The 19,030-nt window shown below is 39.2% G+C and overlaps 1 protein-coding gene across 5 annotated transcripts in view; it reads right to left on the reverse strand.

Moving 5' to 3' along the window:
- Window positions 1–19,030, reverse strand: part of CCDC93 (coiled-coil domain containing 93) — a 58,081-nt gene that overhangs the window by 13,698 nt on the left and 25,353 nt on the right. For 2 of the 5 annotated variants that reach the window (XM_042461872.1, XM_042461862.1), the window contains 9 exons: window positions 16,672–16,707; window positions 15,585–15,701; window positions 13,784–13,846; window positions 13,160–13,233; window positions 11,580–11,661; window positions 10,093–10,164; window positions 7,197–7,268; window positions 6,795–6,903; window positions 436–518 (listed from right to left, as the gene is read on the reverse strand). In XM_042461872.1, the coding sequence (XP_042317806.1) occupies window positions 436–518; window positions 6,795–6,903; window positions 7,197–7,268; window positions 10,093–10,164; window positions 11,580–11,661; window positions 13,160–13,233; window positions 13,784–13,846; window positions 15,585–15,701; window positions 16,672–16,707 (708 nt within the window). The remainder of the gene's footprint in view (window positions 1–435; window positions 519–6,794; window positions 6,904–7,196; window positions 7,269–10,092; window positions 10,165–11,579; window positions 11,662–13,159; window positions 13,234–13,783; window positions 13,847–15,584; window positions 15,702–16,671; window positions 16,708–19,030) is intronic. The other 3 variants (XM_042461890.1, XM_042461881.1, XR_006103380.1) reach the window with 2 other exon arrangements.

Consider the following 19,030-nt stretch of genomic DNA (forward strand, 5'->3'; position numbering starts at 1 on the left):
CCCATTCTAACCTAAGAAAATATACCAAGAAGTGCTAGAGCTTTATGTTACAGTAACCATATTCTACTATGCCATCTATGTTGCTCCTCTTACCACTATGAGAAATACCTTCCATCCCACTTACAATTAAATTTTCTAGACTACTTAATTTTTTAAGGTACACATACATGTGCTATTATAATTTCACTCATTAATTGTTATGTGGATGACATTAGGCAAGTCACACTCTTTTAGCTTCAGAGGAATGCACTGGCAAACCCCTTCTGAATAAATCTTTTTCCAACTCCCAACCCCGATAAGGTCAATGTAAGCTGGTGTCAACTTGCAGGCACATAACAACAACAAACAGATATCACCTTAAATATGATATAGCTAGCTATTGTATACAGAGGATATGCTTTGGATTCAAACTCAGATTTTGGGAAAGCATCTTACCTCTTTTTCCAGATATACCTTCTTATCATCCAGGGTGTTATAGAGGGTAAAGAACTGCTTGGTTTCCTTGTGAGTTGCTGATACTGCAAACATTGAGTAAAAAGAAATAGTTGAGCAAACACACACACACACACAAATAGCAGAATACAGGAAACCTAATAACTTTATTCTAAATGAAAATCATTCATACTACTATGATGAAAAACCCTTTTCTAGACTGGAATGTTGACTGAAAACCAACTTTATTAAGGATCTGATAAAGTCATCCAATTTAGAGTGCAATCCTGTATATATGTACTAATTACAATGTTAAGTGTCAGGATTTAGGTATCCTGGAAAATGTATAGATGTGGGACAAAGGTAACAGGGTTATTATGGGTCAACAGGAAGCCATGATGAATAAGCTTTTAGACCCCAGTTGAGGCACTGGGGTATAATCAATTACTAACTCAATTACTCCCACCCTGAATCCTCTTTCAGAATCTACAAAAGCCTGCTGCAACGCTTTTAATAATCACTTCGCAGATAAAATCTCGCAGATAAGAGCCGAGTTGGATGCCGGCTTTAAAATACTGTCGTTAGGAGAGGTATCCAGCATCTCCGCCTATACTGTTATTCTAGATCAATTTGAGTCAGTTAGTACCGAGGATGTGGACAAGCTTCTTGGTTGCATGAAAAAGACTTACTCTCTCGATCCTTGCCTGTCTTGGCTGGCTATCCAGGGGGGTGATACCATCAGGTTACTATTGAAGAACATAATCAATGCATCTTTTAGGGAAGGCTACCTCCCACCTTGCCTTAAAGAGGCAGTGGTTAAACCACTTCTAAAGAAGCTTTCCCTTGACCCCCTGAACAGAAACAACTACAGGCCTGTTTCATTGTTACCATTCTTAGGGAAAGTAATTGAGAGAGCAGTCACCATTCAACTCCAAGCAGTCTTGGAAGAAATGGATTTTCTAGATCCATTTCAACCCGGATTCAGGACTGGACGCAGAGTTGAGACTGCCATGGGCGCCTTAGTCGATGATCTCCATCTGACCATCGACAGGGGAAGTGTGACGCTGCTAGTGCTCTTGGACCTCTCAGCGGCCTTCGATACCATTGACCACGGTATCCTTCTGGAACGCCTGGGAGAGTTAGGAATTGGGGGCACTGCCCTGCAGTGGTTCTGGTCCTACCTCTCGGGCAGATTCCAGATGGTGTCACTTGGGGACAGTTGTTCGGCCAAGAGGGAGCTTAGGTCAAGCATCCCTCAAGGTGCAATTCTATCCCCAATGCTGTTTAACATTTACAGGAATCTGCTGGGCAAGATCATCCAGGGACATGGGGCGGGATGCTATCAGTACGCTCATGACACCCAAATATATTTCTCTATGTCTCAGACTGACAGTGACTAAGGATGGCATCTCCCCTCTAAATGCCTGTCTTAATGCGGCACTGGACTAGATGAGGGGAAACAAACTCAAGTTGAATCCAGGTAAGACGGAGGTACAATGGAGCCTCCACATACGCGGTCTTTTTATAGGTGGCTTTGAGCATAGGCACTCAAAGCCGCCGGCGCGCGCAGGGCGGAAGGGGCGACGCATCCCATTCAATTGAATGGGCGCACGTACCCGTTGTGCCTTGCGCGCCGCCACGCCCGAGCCCCATTGGAAACAATGGGGCTCGAGCATAGGCGGATTTTTTTATATGCGGAGGGATCCGGAACAGATCCCCGCGTATAATAAGGTTCCACTGTACTTGTAATAGAGACCCCCAATCTGGGAATGGAGTTTTGTCAGCCAGTTCTGGATGGGGTCACACTTCCCCTGAAGGACTCTGTTTACAGTCTGGGGGTGCTCCTTGACTTGTCCCTTCATCTGACGGCTCTGGCGGATGCGACGGTCACGAGCACTTGCTATCAGCTTCGGCTGATATGCCACCAGTGCCCCTTCCTGGAGCAGGGAGACCTTGAAACAGTGGTACATGTGCCGGTAATCTCTCAGCTCGACTTTTGTTATGCGCTCTACATGGGGCTACCCTTGTGTCAAGTCCGGAAACTTCAACTGGTACAGAATATGGCAGCCAGGTTGTTACTGGCACACCTAGATCTGCCCACATCACACCAGTTTTAAAATCCCTTCACTGGCTGCCTATTAACTTCCAGGCAAAATACAAGGTGTTGATTATAACCTTTAAAGCCCTACGTGGCTTGGGTCCTGACTTCTTGCGGGAGCAGCTTCCCCCATATAATCCGTTCTGCACTTTTCGTTCCACTGGGAAGAATCTGCTCCAGCCTAAGAGGACTAGACTTGCTGGAGTGACCCAGAGATCCTTTTCATCAGCTGCTCCGAGACTCTGGAACAACCTGCCGGATGAGATCCATCAGATAACCACCTTGGATACCTTCAAGAAGGCTATCAAGATGGATCTCTTCCGGCAGGCCTTTCCAGACTAAAACACCCTTGCTGACCTGCCTTCCTCCTTTCTCCTTTCATCTTCCATCTTTTCTCTTTATGTGCCCTACCTGGACTCTGCTTGAAAGTTTTAACTCATTTTAGTATATTGTACATTAATGTTTTAACTCTTTTTTTGGTTTAATCTCTTTTTAGGACTTGAATATGCTTTTATGTAAGGGGGGATTTTGGAATTTTTAATCTCTCTCTTTTAACTGTATTGTATTTTACTGTTGTAATCCACTTGGTTTCCCTGAGATTAAGCAGAATATAAATAAATAAATAAATAAATAATAATAATAATAATATCATCATCATCATCATCATTATGCAATTGTGTTAGGCTGTAAAAATCAGCAAGTGTCAGAAAGTACAAAGTCATGCCACATGGGGGACATGTATAGATGTGACACTGGGAAGAGGCTGGACTAAATGCCAACAGTAAGCTACTCTGTTACATTTAGTGTTACTGCCTCAGCATCTTTCTTTTTTGAAACTGATCTTACACCAGTTCATTCATCAATACCATTTCTTACCAAATAGTGTCCTGAGAGTATCCTTTGACTTTCACAATGTCTAAATCCAACCTCCTAGGCAAAAATCTTATTTTTATTTTTTTTAACACTTACATCCTACTTATTCCACAGGCAATTCACAATAAAACTTCATAGCAATATTGTTAAAGGAATGGAATAATAAAACCATTCCACCAAACTGGAACATTATAATGGAATATTATAATAGGGACAGGGAACTGGACAGCCTTAGATATTGGTAGCCTGCTATTTCCACTATTCCTCACCATTGCCTATATTGGCTAGGATTGCTGGGAGTTGCATGCCAACAACATCTGGAGGGACAAATGATTCTACACCAAGTGTTAAAATCTGTCATTATGAGGTCTACTACATTTAGGAGCTATCTAAGGGCAGGCATCCTGGAGCTGGAATGCCTATCATGTTCTTCTGTTACGAAAACTAGCTATGATGGTGAAGGGATGTGGGTCAGGACCAGAAACGTTTATGCATTTAATTATTAAATAAATTCTTTAATAATAATAAAATTTATTTTTATCCCACCCCTCTGCGCAGTGCAACCAAGGCGGCTTACAACATTAAAATATACATTTCAATAAAATAATTCCATATCCCACATTCCTAGCCCCACCCCCTTAAAATACAATTAAACAATTAATAGTTTAAAACCTCATTTAATTTTTTTCCTGGTATGGGATTTAATTTATATCCCCGTTTTCTCTTATAAACTATGTAGGAGGAAAATTTAACAGACTTAAATATAATGGATAAATATAAATGGATAAGAACAAAGTTTTCAATGTATTCATAATGATTTTTGAACTGCCTTCCTACATATGCCCTCAGCCCTGCTCTTCTTGTAGAACCATTCTTGAAATTTGGAGGACCCTGTGAGTTGGTAATCTGCGAAAATGAGGGGATAAATGGCAAAGATCCTTCAATTATAGAGAAGTACTTTACAACCTTCCTTGGATCAGAGCCAAATTACAGCAAGTGCAATCTTTGTCAAGGTTCTGTGAAGTTTTCAACATGTTATAAAAATGTTGAAGTGGGAAAGAACACACTCCCAAGCACTCAGTCAACCTACAAAAGCCAGGCAATATATCTTAACATAAAATCAACATTCTGTGAATTGTAGCTCACATAAATTTATTGGAAGCGACAGAATCTCAGCTTGTAAAGCAAAAAGGGTTATTCTAAATGATTTGCAATGCTCGTTTAGCAGAGATCAGGCAGGGGGTGGGGAGGAGGTAGAATTCTCCTAAATCATCAATTCATTACATTAAGCATGGCCGGTACTGTGATCCTGTGATACAGTGGTGGTTTCAGTCTAAAGAGAGGCAATACACTTTCTGACACATAACACTCTTTATAGACATTAATGGTACTGAACAACTTGAAGAGGCAAGGTAATAAAACTCATACATTATAGTGCTTTGCTTGCCAATACAGCATCAGCATGTCTATGTGAGTACATACACACAGTAGATTTTGGGAGAAAAACAATGAAAATTGACAAATTAGTACTGTATACTAGCAAAATAGGCTGGTGGTAGAACAGGAATGATGGAAACTTATTCAGCATAAAAAAACATTGGTTTGGCAGGGGGGAAGATCAACCCAAATTTTAAATGTGATTCTTTTAAAAATAAATACTAGATATTTGGGAGGGGAGGATAAGGTGACAACACTTTAGACTATTTAAAAATTATATTCTCTCATTTGAGCCTAGCTGGGTTTTGAGAGGCTGCGGGAAGGAGCATTTCCATTTTTGAAGGAACTCTGGGTGAGGATGTGAGAGAGACCTCTCTCAGTGGTTGTTTTTCACACTTTGAAACTTTCTGCCAAGGGAAGCTTAGGCTAGTGTTCTCCCTGTCCCTACAGAAAGATCTATCTATTCAGAGAAGCCTTTGGCCTCTAGGGTTTCTGGGGAAGGAATTTTAAAGTGTCTCGATGCTGCTCTCTCTTTCACTGAGGTGTTTTTCTTTGAGCCTTTGATCAGTTTCTTATTTTAACTGAATTGTTTTATCAGTTGCTTCCTTGAGTACCATTTCTGGAAAACAGTATGCAAAGGAATCTTGATGCACCTTTGAGACTAACTGAAAGACAAACACTGATAGCATGAGCTTCGCAGACTTGAGCCTACCTCCTCAGATGCATCCGGTTATCACCTCAGAGCATCTAAGGAGGCAGGCTCAAGTCTACGAAAGCTCATGCTATCAACTTCTTTCTCTCAGTCTCAAAGGTGCTCCAAGATCCCTTTTCAAAACATCCTATGAGTCAAATGTATCTGCTGGAAAGATCTTTCTTAGTACTTGCCTTTAGAACCTTTCAAAAGCATATATTATTATTATTTTTTAAAAGACCAGATACCCTGGGCTTCTCGGGGTCTATTTACCTCCTACCTATTACTGGTGGGCAATTGAGAGAAACTCAAGTAATGAAGAAAAACAAACTGGAAGGACCTGAGTTTGTATGTGTGGTCAAAAGAAAAAACGAAAGATAAATATGAGGGAAAATATGAAATTAAAGGTACTACAGTGGTGCAATCTATTCTTCACAAATGATAATGACTTTACATTTACTTGACACACAGACCTGAAATAAGCAAAGTTTCAAGTTTCCAAAATTTCAGCCAGGTGAAATTGGCCCTCCAGATATTTTAGACTTCCAAATTCCAGAAGTTTACTTGTTGTATAACTAATTGTAAAGGGATATGGGAATTCTAGTTCAAAACCATCTGGAAGGCCTATAGTTCATCACTCCCAATTTAAGTTTAAAAATTTCATGACTTTGAAAGTTCATGCTAATTGCCAGCCATCCCAGAATATGTGTCAAAAGTTGAAAGGGCTTGCCTATCAGTACATACCAAGCCATGTAGGCCTTTATAGGTGATAATCAGCACTTCCAACTGTGTCTGGAACAGTGAAGCTATTCCAATCAAAAGGAAGAATTATACTTTCCTTATAACCAACCTCAGTTAACAATCTGGCCACAGCCTTTTGGGCCAACTGCATACTCCAAAATTTTTCCCACATAGACTACATTCCGGTAATCCAAATGGGGTGTAATCAAAGTTTGTGGTACTGTGGCCAGACCTGACATCTGAAGGAATGGACAGGCTTCCTTTTAAAATAAGTTCTTAAATACAGATTGTGCATCTAAGTGGCTTAACCAACTATAAACACATACTGAATCATTCTAAAGCATCACACCTTGAGCCATGAGGGAATTTTTAAAGGCACTTTGTAAAGTCTTGCAAATGGCAGCATGTGAAATGAATGCCAAAGAGCTATCAATACAGCACCATTAGCAAGGTGCAGTCGTCATGCTCCACAGGTTTATAGTGCTTAGCTGTGAGGAATATACTCCTGTTTGATATACATACCCTGACCGTAAAGTTCAATAAATCTCTTTTGGTACTGTGTTAACTCAGCTCTACTGGGTACCTCATCAATCTTGCGTTGTAAAATGGCTATTTCTCTATTGCGTCGGGCCTGAGGCGAGTTAAAAACAAAACAAACACTCATTTTTATTTCATTTTTTAAGAAAACACATGGACATTTAAAAAAAACACCTGGTAATAGAATTAATTGCTACAATGCACCTACTTCCCCTTTGGTAACTCTCTGCTACAAAAGGTAACAATTTACTGTCATGGCTTGGAATTGATATTTAACACTTTAAAACATTCATTACAAAAAAAAGCTGCCAGCCACACATTAACCAGAAATTTCATTGTACAAGAAAGGAATGCATTTGGTGAATCCCTTTCCCATTTCTAACTTACCAGAAGTAGCCTGATCTTTTGCAATTTCTCTCTCTCAGTTTTGTATTGCTGGTCTATAATTTTTGCAGGTTCCTAACATTTCAGACAATAAAAAAATCAATTAATAATCCATACTTATGGAATAAAGCCCCAATAAAAATCTATGATTACAATTAACTGTTTCAGTGTTTGACACCCACATGTTAAATTTCTGCACTTTGCTATATGCTTTGCCTTGGGAATTTTATACAGTTCTTTTCAAGTCAGTAGCTTCATACAGAAAAACAAACAAACATAAAGCCAATAAATTATAATTCTGGCATATTGGGTATAGAAAAATTTATTCTATCTGTATAAAACCAGAAAAGGAGATTATCTAAATATCCTCATGATACCTTGGAAAATAATAATTTATTTTTTTTATCTTAGCTAGTATAACTACATATTAGCTGGATTCATTTAAATATGAACCCTATATTAAATAATGTAAAATAGACAAAAATTAAACAGGTGTATCCCCCCCACACACACACACACCTCACCACCACAACTGAAGCAGTTGCAGCTTTTAAAAGGTGTACAGATACTGTCAGGAATGAGCTAAAATGACAGAAGAAAAGTTGTTGCCTTGGAGAGTGGGCTAAAAAAAATTGACACTAAACTGTGATTAGTGCTAAACGCAAAATCAAAAAGGAAGTGGTGTGTGAGCAGAGAAAATAAGAGTAGATGATTTGGATGTACATCTGAACTGAGCAATTTTCTTTAAGAAGGCAGCCAGACTAATGTTTCCCTTTTGAACTTTTGATTCATGTGTACAGGTCTCATGAAACTGTGGAAAGATCCATGTGCAGCAGTCAGCAATCTTGGTTTCCCAGAATTATCTAGACTAGGGTCCAAAACACACTGCAGAATTAATCCAGTTTGAGACCGCTCTAACTGCCCTGGCTCAGTGTTGGGAATCCTGGGAACTGTAGTTTTGTGAGGCATTTAGTTTTCTCTGTCAGGGAGCTCTGAGGCCACAACAAACTACCATTCCCAGGATTCCCTAGCACTGAGCCAGGGCAATTAAAGCAGTCTCAGAATGGATTATTTCTGCATTGTGTTTTGGAGCTATGACTTTATCTACACTGCAGAGAGCTTGACATCACTTTAACGGTTATGGCTCAAAGCTATGGAATCCTGGGATTTGTAGGTAATAATAATAATAGTTTTTATTTATATTTCCCACGTTTCCATATGGATCAAGGTGAGATTACATCAATAAAAATACAATTCCATATAAAATACAATCAATAAAAGATTAGCATTTCTATCAATTCAATAGTAATTCAATAGTTGTGGCACCAGAGTTCTGTAACAGAGAAAGCTAAATATCTCACAAAACTACATCCCAAAATTCTATAGCATTGAGTCAATACAGTTAAAGTGATGTCAAACTGCATTATTTCTTCAGTGCAAATGCAACCTATGACTCGTTGAATCTTTAAATAGGAGCTATGCAGCTAGTAGATTTCTTTTAGGAATTGAAGTCCAACAATATCTGACAATCCAGGTTTCAGAACCAATGTCGCAGTGCAAGAATGCCACATAATTGGTGGAATATTCGTAATTTGTTTGCTTTGACTTGCTTTCACAAAATACACAGAATTGGTAACCAAAAAGAGATCTACCCCTTTGATCCAAAGTGTCCTCCTATGGCGGCAGGAGAGATAAAAGCAGAGGTGGAAGAAGATCTATGCCCTGGCGGGCTTGCGCTAAGAGGAGAGAAGTTACCGACGGTGGGATATAATCAAGATTCCTTTCTGATACAATTTCCCCTGCCCTTTAACAGTTTGTTTCATTGATTATTCCAGTTCTCCCACTAACATCTCCACTATGTGTGCATTTCAGAGACATTATGAGATTAATAACACAATTAGAGGCACATCACTTTCTTGGAATGCCCTCCTTTTACCTTCCCTCTGATAGACATAATACAAAAGGAGAAGGGAACGGTAGTGGGGAAGGGGATCAAGTCCATCAGCTCTTCTCTCTTTCTGAGGCTCTGGTGATGGCAGATGAACTGGAGGAACGACATTCTTCTTACTTTGGGCTAGGCCTGATGAAGCGGGACCTGCCTCTTCTTTCCCTCTGAGACTAGGATGATGTTGGGGTAATAGAGGCTATAGATATTTTCGCACCAGCATGGGGAAATCCTGAAGGACCTTACATACAGGGAAGAACATCTTGGCAGTAACACAAAGGTTTGACAAAAAATATACTACCAGGGAAGAGGGTGAACTCTTCTCCCTCACTGGTGTTTTTCTAATAAGAGATTGGACGGCCACCTGTTAGGTATGATTTGCTAGTTATTTCCTGCACTGGAAGAGGGCTGGACTAAGTGACTACTGGGATACCACCAAGGTTATGATTCAGTGATTAATGTTCGATTTCTATTTCTATAAACAGACCTCTTTCATCTCATGTTCCCTGCAATTCTACAGGACTGTGCATGCAGTGTACAGTTAAAGAGGTAAGCTATCAAACACACACATGCATGTGTTTATGTAAGAGTATGTATACACACACACCCTGTAACTGAGAAAGTATGTAAATAGCTCCTCTCCACCAAATCTCAATATGTCCATGTACCAAGTGATATACTGTATATGAAAATATCCTTGATCAGAACAAGACAGGAGTTATTGCATGATGTTTAGAGCAAATGTGTTCATTCAAAAATGTTCTCAGGCAATCATATTGCAGATATTTAGCAGATGCCAGGTAGCATATTGGCAAGATAAACTAAACATGCTGCTAATAGTCTACGTGGGAGCATTGCAATCATTTTTACAATATGTACTAAAAAATTAAGTGGGAAGAGAAATAATGATTTCAGAGGATTGCTTAACATGAATATCCAATATTCTTTGTGTACCTTTTCCTCTCCATTTTCAGATGCTTCTGCTTTCAAACTTTCAATATTTTGCTGGAGGCGTGCCATCTCTTCCTTGAAGAGCAAGAAAAATAATAATTGTTTCTTTTCATTAGCAACCACTGTGCTCTTTATAGAAATTGGAAGTCAGAAGTGTGTTTGTTAAATTATACATTAGAAAGAGTCAGAGATATAGCATATGCTGGGAACAAAATAAATTGAGGTGGTTGGATGCACAGGGCAGCATTCTTCCTTGCCAGATTTTCATACTAGAGTAGGGAGGGGTTATACATTTATTTCTTATGGAGATGAATCTTGAAGGAAGGGGAAGCAAGAAGTGTCAACTTTAAAAATGCCAGCAGACTTACAGTGATTACAAAATGCAAGTGCCGCTAGGAATACAAGATACAAATATGATGAGAGATGCTGTCACATCAGCCTCCCACCTCCTGCCTGCATTTCAAAAGCAGGCTTGTTTGTTTGAAAACCAACATTCAGTACATTACATTCCCTACTGCATAATGAAAACTATTCTCCAGTAATATACAATCATCATCCAAAAAATATAAGCTAACAGGATTGAAAGTTCAACTTGTATTTTGTTCCATTTCATACCATGACATTTCATTTATCTCCTCCTTACCCCTCATGTTTCAGCTAGCACCCTTTCAGGATAAAATGACTTTCTTGATGTGCCTAGCATATCATCTGCACAGCAAAAACTGATTAAGATTTAAATCTGAATTAAGCATTACCTTGGGAACATGATGTTGGGGGCTCCATGTTGTATTGGTAGCATTTTAATTTATGGGTTACACTTATGTCCTGCTTTTTCTCCAAGAAGCAAAAGGCCAGTTTACTTGACTCTCCTCTTCCCCACTTTAGCTTCATAAAATCCATGGAGGGAGGCCATGCAAATGTCAAGCATTCTATAGTTAGTGGTTACCACTCCAAAGCTCTAAGACCAGTGGCATGACAACATAGGCATCCACTTTAATACAAGGTCATGCATTTATACAGCTCAGTATTGTCTACACTGCCTAGCAGCGGAATCCTAGGGGCCCTTTCTAGCCAGACCTAGGGGCTGAGTCTGGGCTCACTGGAACAGGAACCAAATGCATGATCCACATGACTTATGCAACTAATATTTTAAAAGCAATGAGTGCCAATACTTCAACATTGAATTTGATAATCAAGAAGTGACTTTTCTACAGTCATGGTGTTACAAATTTAACGTATCTAATAGCTCATAGGAATAATTTTCTATACAGGCTTCTAGTGCAGAAACAAACATATGAAGACTTCTAGGTCTTCAAAGGAAACTCTGAGCAGATGGAGAGCTCTCAGAAGTTATCTTTTTGGACTACAGCTTCTAGAATCCTCCAGCTAGCATGATTGTGCTGGCTAGGCATCAGGAGCCTTGTGGTCCAAAAAAGTAACTTTCCTGAATTCCGTGCAGATACAGCTTGGAATAACGTTCTAAAACTTACCCTACAATGTGCTCTAAATTCTTGCTCTTGACTTTTGAGGTTCTCATTCATTGCCACCAGTGCTCGAAGCTTCTGCAATACACTAAATAAAGAAATTTGCCTTGAGTCCCATTTTGGGAAAAGGGAGGGATATTAAATAAATAAATAAATTTATTGTTTAGAAACTTGAAGGATTAAAAATTAATTCTTTAAAAAACATAGAGAAAAGGAAACACAACACTTTTCCATCTGTGTTGACCATACAATTCAAAAGATCCAGTAAAAGGCAAAATGACTGCTCAGTGTTTCATGAAAAACAATAGTTTGCCTGCATACCTTTGTCATCATCTCTTATGGTGTAGTTTCTCAAATGTTAACGAAGTGGGAGGGGAGACTGAGAGAGGCAAAATGTGAGATCTTTCAGTCAGACTATACCTCTTCATTGGAAAGCATGGACATGAGGCAACAAAATTTAAAAGTAATTAGACCTCATTCTTTTTGAAGAAAAATATTTAAGTACATACTGTACTCATATATTTAAATCAATGGGAGTGAAGTTTTGATGGTCTGTGTGCACTGTTTTTAAAGATATTCAGGTAACAGAAATTGGAATGAAATTTTTTCTAAGGAAATATATGACAGCAATTTTACAAAATAATATGGGAAAATTCCCAACATCGTAGCATCACAACAGTAAAATCACCAGTACCATGGGCCAAAAAGTCTGTCTCCTCCACCCCCGGCCTAGCATCGTCCTGTTTAGAAAATACAAGTCAACAACCCCAGGCCAGGGATGGGCAGACCAGATGCTATTCCAGCAACTCTAGCCAGACCCGAGCCCAACCAGCTCTTAGCCTGGCATCCTATAAACACCACAACAGCTGGCAGTGCAGACAGCTGCTCATCCCTTCCTGCTGCTGCCGCTGTCATTCTCCATGAATGCCTCAGTTCCAGCCTGTGATGTCAGAAGGGGGCACCTCACTACATAGATGAGGCCAGGCAACATGTTTCCAACCTTACAGGCCATGACTGCAGCCTTCACAGATAATACCCAGCTGTTGTCATGCCAGACCAGGTAAGTGCCAGGAAAAGAAACAGGCCAAATCCATGGGCAGAATACAGCAAAGTTAGCCTGTAGTATCCTGCCTGTGCATTCAGAGCCTTTGATAAGATACTCAGATTTCTGTCCTATATATACTTATCTGGAATTAAGCCTATTGAAACTAATAGAGCATATTTCCTAGTAGGTATGCTCAAGACTGCATGGGGGTAAGGAAATCATGTGGGAAATGAAAGGAAAAGGAAAAAGAAAAGAAACTGAGGCATAAGAACTGCCACAGATGTCGTGCCAAACATTATTCCCAACTTCCATGCCTTCAAAATTGAAACAAATTTGAAAGTAGGTAATTACAGACTGTGGTATTTATAATATGTAGAAAAAAATGTGGGAAATTTAAAGCTGCAGAAAGACTCTCTGTTTTTAGCATGTTCTTTTTGGAACATTAAGATAGATGTAAACAGATGTACACATATGAGACTAGCGAATATACATGAAGGTATACAAAGAAGAAGAAAAAGGCCATGATGGTGAAAACACATACTTTGAGTCAGCTTGGGATTCCACCATTTCTAAGGCAGCCAGCTCCTTGTCCAATTTTTCACTATAATTCTTAACCTAAAGAAATGGAATCAACAACACAGGTTGAGTATGTCAAAGAAGATGAAGAATCAATTTTACCTGAAAGTAAAATCATCTTAAGATAGGCAAGGTTGCACTGAAAACTCTTGGCAAGGTCTAATTTCCTTTTCACACAGGAAGTTTATGACTCCTAAAGGTAAGGCCAATTTTTCCTCAACAGAGATATTAGTACTGGCTCACAACAACTGCCAAGAGGCCTCTACACTCGCACAAGAGGTCTTAACTTTTGACCCTAGCGCTAGGACTTGATCCCCAGCTTGATATAATGCGCTCCCTTCTAGTCTTTCTCTGATCCAATGGATCAGAAAAACAATGATTTTTTTTTTTTTTGGATAAGTGGCTCAAGGCAGGTGATAGTAACCTACTAAAAGCTCCTTAACCAGTGAAATTTATTGCTCTTTTTATTGGCTTGTGTATAGGGACAGACATTTAGACTGATTCTTTTCAATCTTTTTTTCATTTCACACAGCTCACTCTAAGCAAAAGGACGAGAAAAGTAAGAAGAGAGAAAGGAACAAATGTTTACCTCATTTAGTGTCTTCTTGGCCTCACTACATGCTGTTTGCAAGTCAGCACATTTAATCTGCAACTTTTATCAAAAGAAGCAAAAGAGTAAGAGTCAAGTTGAGGGACCACAAATCTGTTAAGTCAGATCCTTCATTCATACAGCAATAGTGCAATATACAAATAAAACCCAGCCTGGAGTTATTCTTAATGTTTATATAGATCCAGAACGGATCCCTAGTGTATGGGAAGGACCCACTGTATAACCACAGCCCATGTAATTAAAATATATATTAATGCTTGTATCCAAGGATGTAGCTTGGGGGCGAGGGTTAAGAGCAATGCTAATCCAAATAAGAATTCTGCTTCCTCCCATGTTAATTTTTCTTCAGTCCCCATATATCTACCATTGCAGTAACAAAATAACATTTAAGCATTTAGAAACTGTTTGGGCATCTGAAGAAAAAAGGCAGGGGAATGTGAAGAAAGCAATTAGAAGAGTTCTAGGTGTGACCAATTTTCAATGTCTCACTCCTTCCAATGATAGACATTTGGGGAGTGAAGGAAAAATTCACTGGTGAGAAGAATTCATACAGCATGGCATTTTGCCTGCTTCTCCCCCCAAACAGCAATACACGTTTTACCAAATACTACAGCCTTACAGAAGTTTTGGCTTACAACCTGCTTGAATCCCAGCCAACAGGGCGCCAAATGTATATGGCAGGTTGCTGCCACACATCTAGAGGAAAGCTGGAGTTGCTGAGGAAAGCTACAATAATGGCTACTAGCAGAAAGTACTTTCTCTGGCACTGGGCACCTTGCTTTTCACTGACCTCCTTTATCTGCTACAATTCTCTCTGTTTTGTTCCATCTGGTTTGTAAAGAACTACTCTGACCTTGAAAAGCAACATTTCAAGGGGTGTCAGGAACTGCAGTGGGTAGGGATTGTCAGAAATTGTGTTTGTGAAAATCACTGCACTTTTTGCTTGTGAGAAGTCACCTCTGACTATAACCCCATGTCTGTGCACAGCTATGATTGCCACCTTGCACCTACTCTCCCACCCACATACTGAAATAAACAAAGACTGGCAAAAATGAACCAATATTGGAAATAATACAGTTGACAGATTCTTAAATCATAGTCTCTTCTGCTTCATGGAAATGCTCGCAGGGGAAAAACAGCAGCTGGGATGGAACAGATGGCAACGAGTTTCAGAAAACTGCATCAAGTGTGACAGGCACAACAACAGTTTCACTACTGGCCAAATGAACTCCAACACAAGCAGTAGCAAGCTGCCACAGGAGGTTCTTCTAGCATTTGAAAGGGTGGGAAATGGAATCAACTTGGAAAAAGTCTGTATGCATTAAATAATTCTATATCATTTTGAAGTATGAACCATGTTTATATTTAGCCTGTAAAAATGAACACATTGCCACTGTGTGTGGAAAAATGGTTAATGACCATTTTTGCTGGCATCCAGAAAAAAAGGCTTTAATTACTTCAGACAGGTCATTAAGGCATATGCCTTACCAACCTCTCAGAACATGGAAAAAATCCTTTTTTGACTACAGGTCCCATAGTTGTAGTCATGCTGGCTGAAGGATTCTGGGAATTGTAATCCAAATAGGAATTTTTTGAAGTTGAGTATTCTATTTAAGTACAGGAGTACATCAATGCCCTGAAACAATGTTTATTATCATACAAACTGTTCATGACGTGATTCTCCTGAATGGATTTCCAAGTTATCAGAAAGATTTTCCTAGGGTTCAGAATGGAAAAGTTTTGGGAAGTTTTCTTAAGACCGTGTTTTTAAAAGACATACTTCTTCCAGCTGTTTGGTTTTCTGTGCGATTTGCTTGCTAAGCAATGCCACTTTCCTTTTGTGCTGTTGTGCAGCCCCAAGTCTTTCTGGACGCTCTTCTGCAGAAAGTTCTGATTGCTGGGAAGAAAGAAAGGGAGTAGAGAAGAGCACACAAACAGATTATTGTTCTGTCAGAGTTACCAGATAGTTGTTAGTGCAGCCTCTGAAAAGCATTGCTTTTTAATGTAGTGGAAAGCCTCATACAAAAAAGGAAACATAAGGATGTTTCCTTGTCTTACAAGTGATGTGGAAAACTTTAGGCTCTCCACATGTTTTGAATTACAGTTCTCATAATGCCTTACTTTGGCCATGCTGGTTGAGGGTTCTGGAAACTGAAATCCAAAACTTCTGGAGAACCAAAGATTTTCCACAATTATGTTGAAAGAGTTCTACTACATACAAAAAGGAGTGATTTTTAAAGTGTCCTTGCTTTGCATGCAGATGGGAAGAGATGCAGCATGAAGTCAACCAGAATGAAACTTGTACTTTTAGAAAACAAAAACCGATGCCAGCGTACCCACTTCAAAACAGTGTCGAAAAGTAGCATATTAAACATAACATATTAAGAGTAATACATGTAGTATGGGACATCACTTTTAATCATTTTAATGAAGCCAAAGTAAACAGTAGGGTTTGTAAGAATTTTTTTGTAACATTTACTCATTACAAAAAATGCTACCTTGCAGTTGTTTGGGGAAGTTTTAGGCATCTGCAAAAGGGTTGCTATTATTTTGAGAAATAAATTAAAATGTATTAGCAATAACACCAGTTGCAACTCCCAAGCAACAAGTAACGAGGAACAGTTATTAATTATTTTTTTTAAAATGGACACTAGTGTCCTTTCTAGTTCTGTTTGTAATCACATTGCAACAAGGCAATTTAGGTATTGGGGAAGATGTTATTAGAAATGCAAAGTTTAAGATTAGCACCCACTTCACAGTGTTTATCAGTTACAGCTTCAGTCTTTTATCTCACAGCAAGACCTTCTTATGCCAACAGCATTTCTCCAACTACAAGCTACTATTTTTTTTAAAAAAAAAATGCTCACAGATTTATGTAATTTCTTTGGGAAATCTCTAGAATCCTGAAAAAAAAGATGGTGGGATCAACATATAAGGTCCAAGCTTAAAATGGCAGGCGAAGAGGAGCTGTCACTTCAAAACTACTGTGTTTTGTAGACCACAAATCTTTGTTTGCAGATGCTTAGTACCACATTAAGATAAATGCCCAGTTGTTAGCACAACTATACTCGTTGCAAATATGGTGCTTTTTGTTCCAGGACTTGGAATTTGTCAGAACCAAATACCTACTTACAGCATGAAGGAATCCTCTTCTCATTTTTAAAGGATTGAGGACCCCTAGGTGTGGGTAAAAATAAAAAGCATATTTGCATAAAACTATGTTTCCTGACTGCTTTGCCAAATTGCATCCATTGCCTGGCTACTGTGGAAGAATTAGTACCTGGCAGATTTTTTTGGAGTAACCCATTTCATGGACCTGGGGCCAATCCAATTAACTTCAGTTCCTGTCCTCTCCAAAACCTTTTATTTCCAAAGTGAAAACAGAGATTACTTGATTTTGGCAGGAGGGAGATGATTCCCCAATGTACATGGTGCTTTTTAAATTTGTAAATCATGTCTCTTCTGATGGAAGTCAGTCACCTCAGTGTACAGCTCTTGATCTTTTCTCCTCAAAGCATTTTAAAAAAAATTGATTTCTCAAAGCACGCCAAGTACATTTCCTATTGGCACAGGCTGAAGATATAGAGAAGTGCACCATTCTGATAGGTGCAAGGGGATTTTTTTTTTTTTTTTTGCCACTGGGATCATCCAGAGATCACACAGGCAACCAAATTAAATCAAACCCCCACACAAGACCAGAGCTTGAAATTCTGTATCTAATTTTAAAGAACAGGCATTTTTGATGTTAACTGGTGTATGTGTGTGTGTAAAGGGGGGAGGGGATGTAACATATTTTAAAAAGCAAACCATTCTTCCCCATGGTTTCTAAAAGGTAATTCACCCCTTTTTGCTAAAAAATGGGCCCTGAGTTGGTTTCAGGGCCACAGAAATAGCCCTGAAGGGTGGAATGTGGTCTTGGGGCTGCACTGCTGTATGGTGCACGGAACAATCAAGGAAGGCTACATTCATTTTTGTTCTTTAATTCCAAGTGCAGTGGCCAATTCATTAGATTCGACAATAACCATGTGGAAGAGTGACTTCCATGAATTTAAGATGTGTAATGAAGTGACACCTTTGTCTCAGCTCTTTTGCTCAAAGACTCAATCCCACCCACACCCTGACCCAATTTTAAGCAATATTCATTATACACATAGACAGGAAATCCATTATACCAGCCTAAAAGCCAAAAACAGCTGAGTCAGATTGCTAAATTCCTTTAACTAGCAGAAAGAGCTAGGTAAAAGAGATAAAAAGAAGGAAGTAAGATCAGAAAAATTTATTCCATCTAAATAAAGCCAAATATGATACCGTGCTTGCTATATTACTAATGCTAAAAAACTTTTGTTAAAAAATAAAGAGACCTTCTTCACATACTAGCTACTAAAGGCCTTTTTTCACATAAGCACTACTGACTTCTCCTCCATCCAATCCCTTAAATATAAATAATAATAAATAAAACTTTTATTTATATCCCACTTTTCTGGGACAAGACAATCAAAGCGGCTTACAACACGTTAAAATCCACATTTACAAATTTGTGTCCCAAAGGATTAAACAAGTTACAATTAAAACATCTATTAAAACACAATAAAAAATACAGCGAGGACAGAGCGGTGGGCAAATACATGATGTGGGGGGCAGTCATTCTGTGGCTGTGCACTTTTATTCAGGAAAGGCCTGCTGGAAGAGATCTGTCTTGACAGCTTTTTAAAAGCTGTCTAAGCTGGCAATTTGATGGATCTCGTCCGGCAGACCGTTCCATAGTTTGGGAGCAATTGCACAGAAGGCCCTCTGGGAGGTAGCAGTTAGTCTGGTTTTTAAAGGCTGCAATAGATTCCTCCCAGAGGACCTGAGGGTGTGGGCAGATTATATGGGAGCAGGCGATCCCTCAAATAGGTTGGACCCAAGCCATGTAGGGCTTTAAAAGTTATAACCAACACCTTGTACTGTGCCCAGAAACTAATAGGCAGCCAGTGAAGAGATTTTAAGATGGGTGTTATTCAGTCACTCCTAGTTTTTCTGGCGACCAGCCTGGCTGCCTTAACTAGCAGCATCAGTAGACCTTTGATAGTTCCTCTCACTTCATAGGCCCACAGACATAGATAAATACCATAATAAATAATAAATAAATGTACGCAAGAAACAAGGGGGAAAATGTCACAAATGCAGACAGCTAGCATATTCTCATTATATCTTGGGAAAAGTTACATATTTGGATATCCAGAA

This window comes from Sceloporus undulatus, chromosome 1, assembly GCF_019175285.1.
Source record: "Sceloporus undulatus isolate JIND9_A2432 ecotype Alabama chromosome 1, SceUnd_v1.1, whole genome shotgun sequence".
Lineage (NCBI taxonomy): Eukaryota > Metazoa > Chordata > Lepidosauria > Squamata > Phrynosomatidae > Sceloporus > Sceloporus undulatus.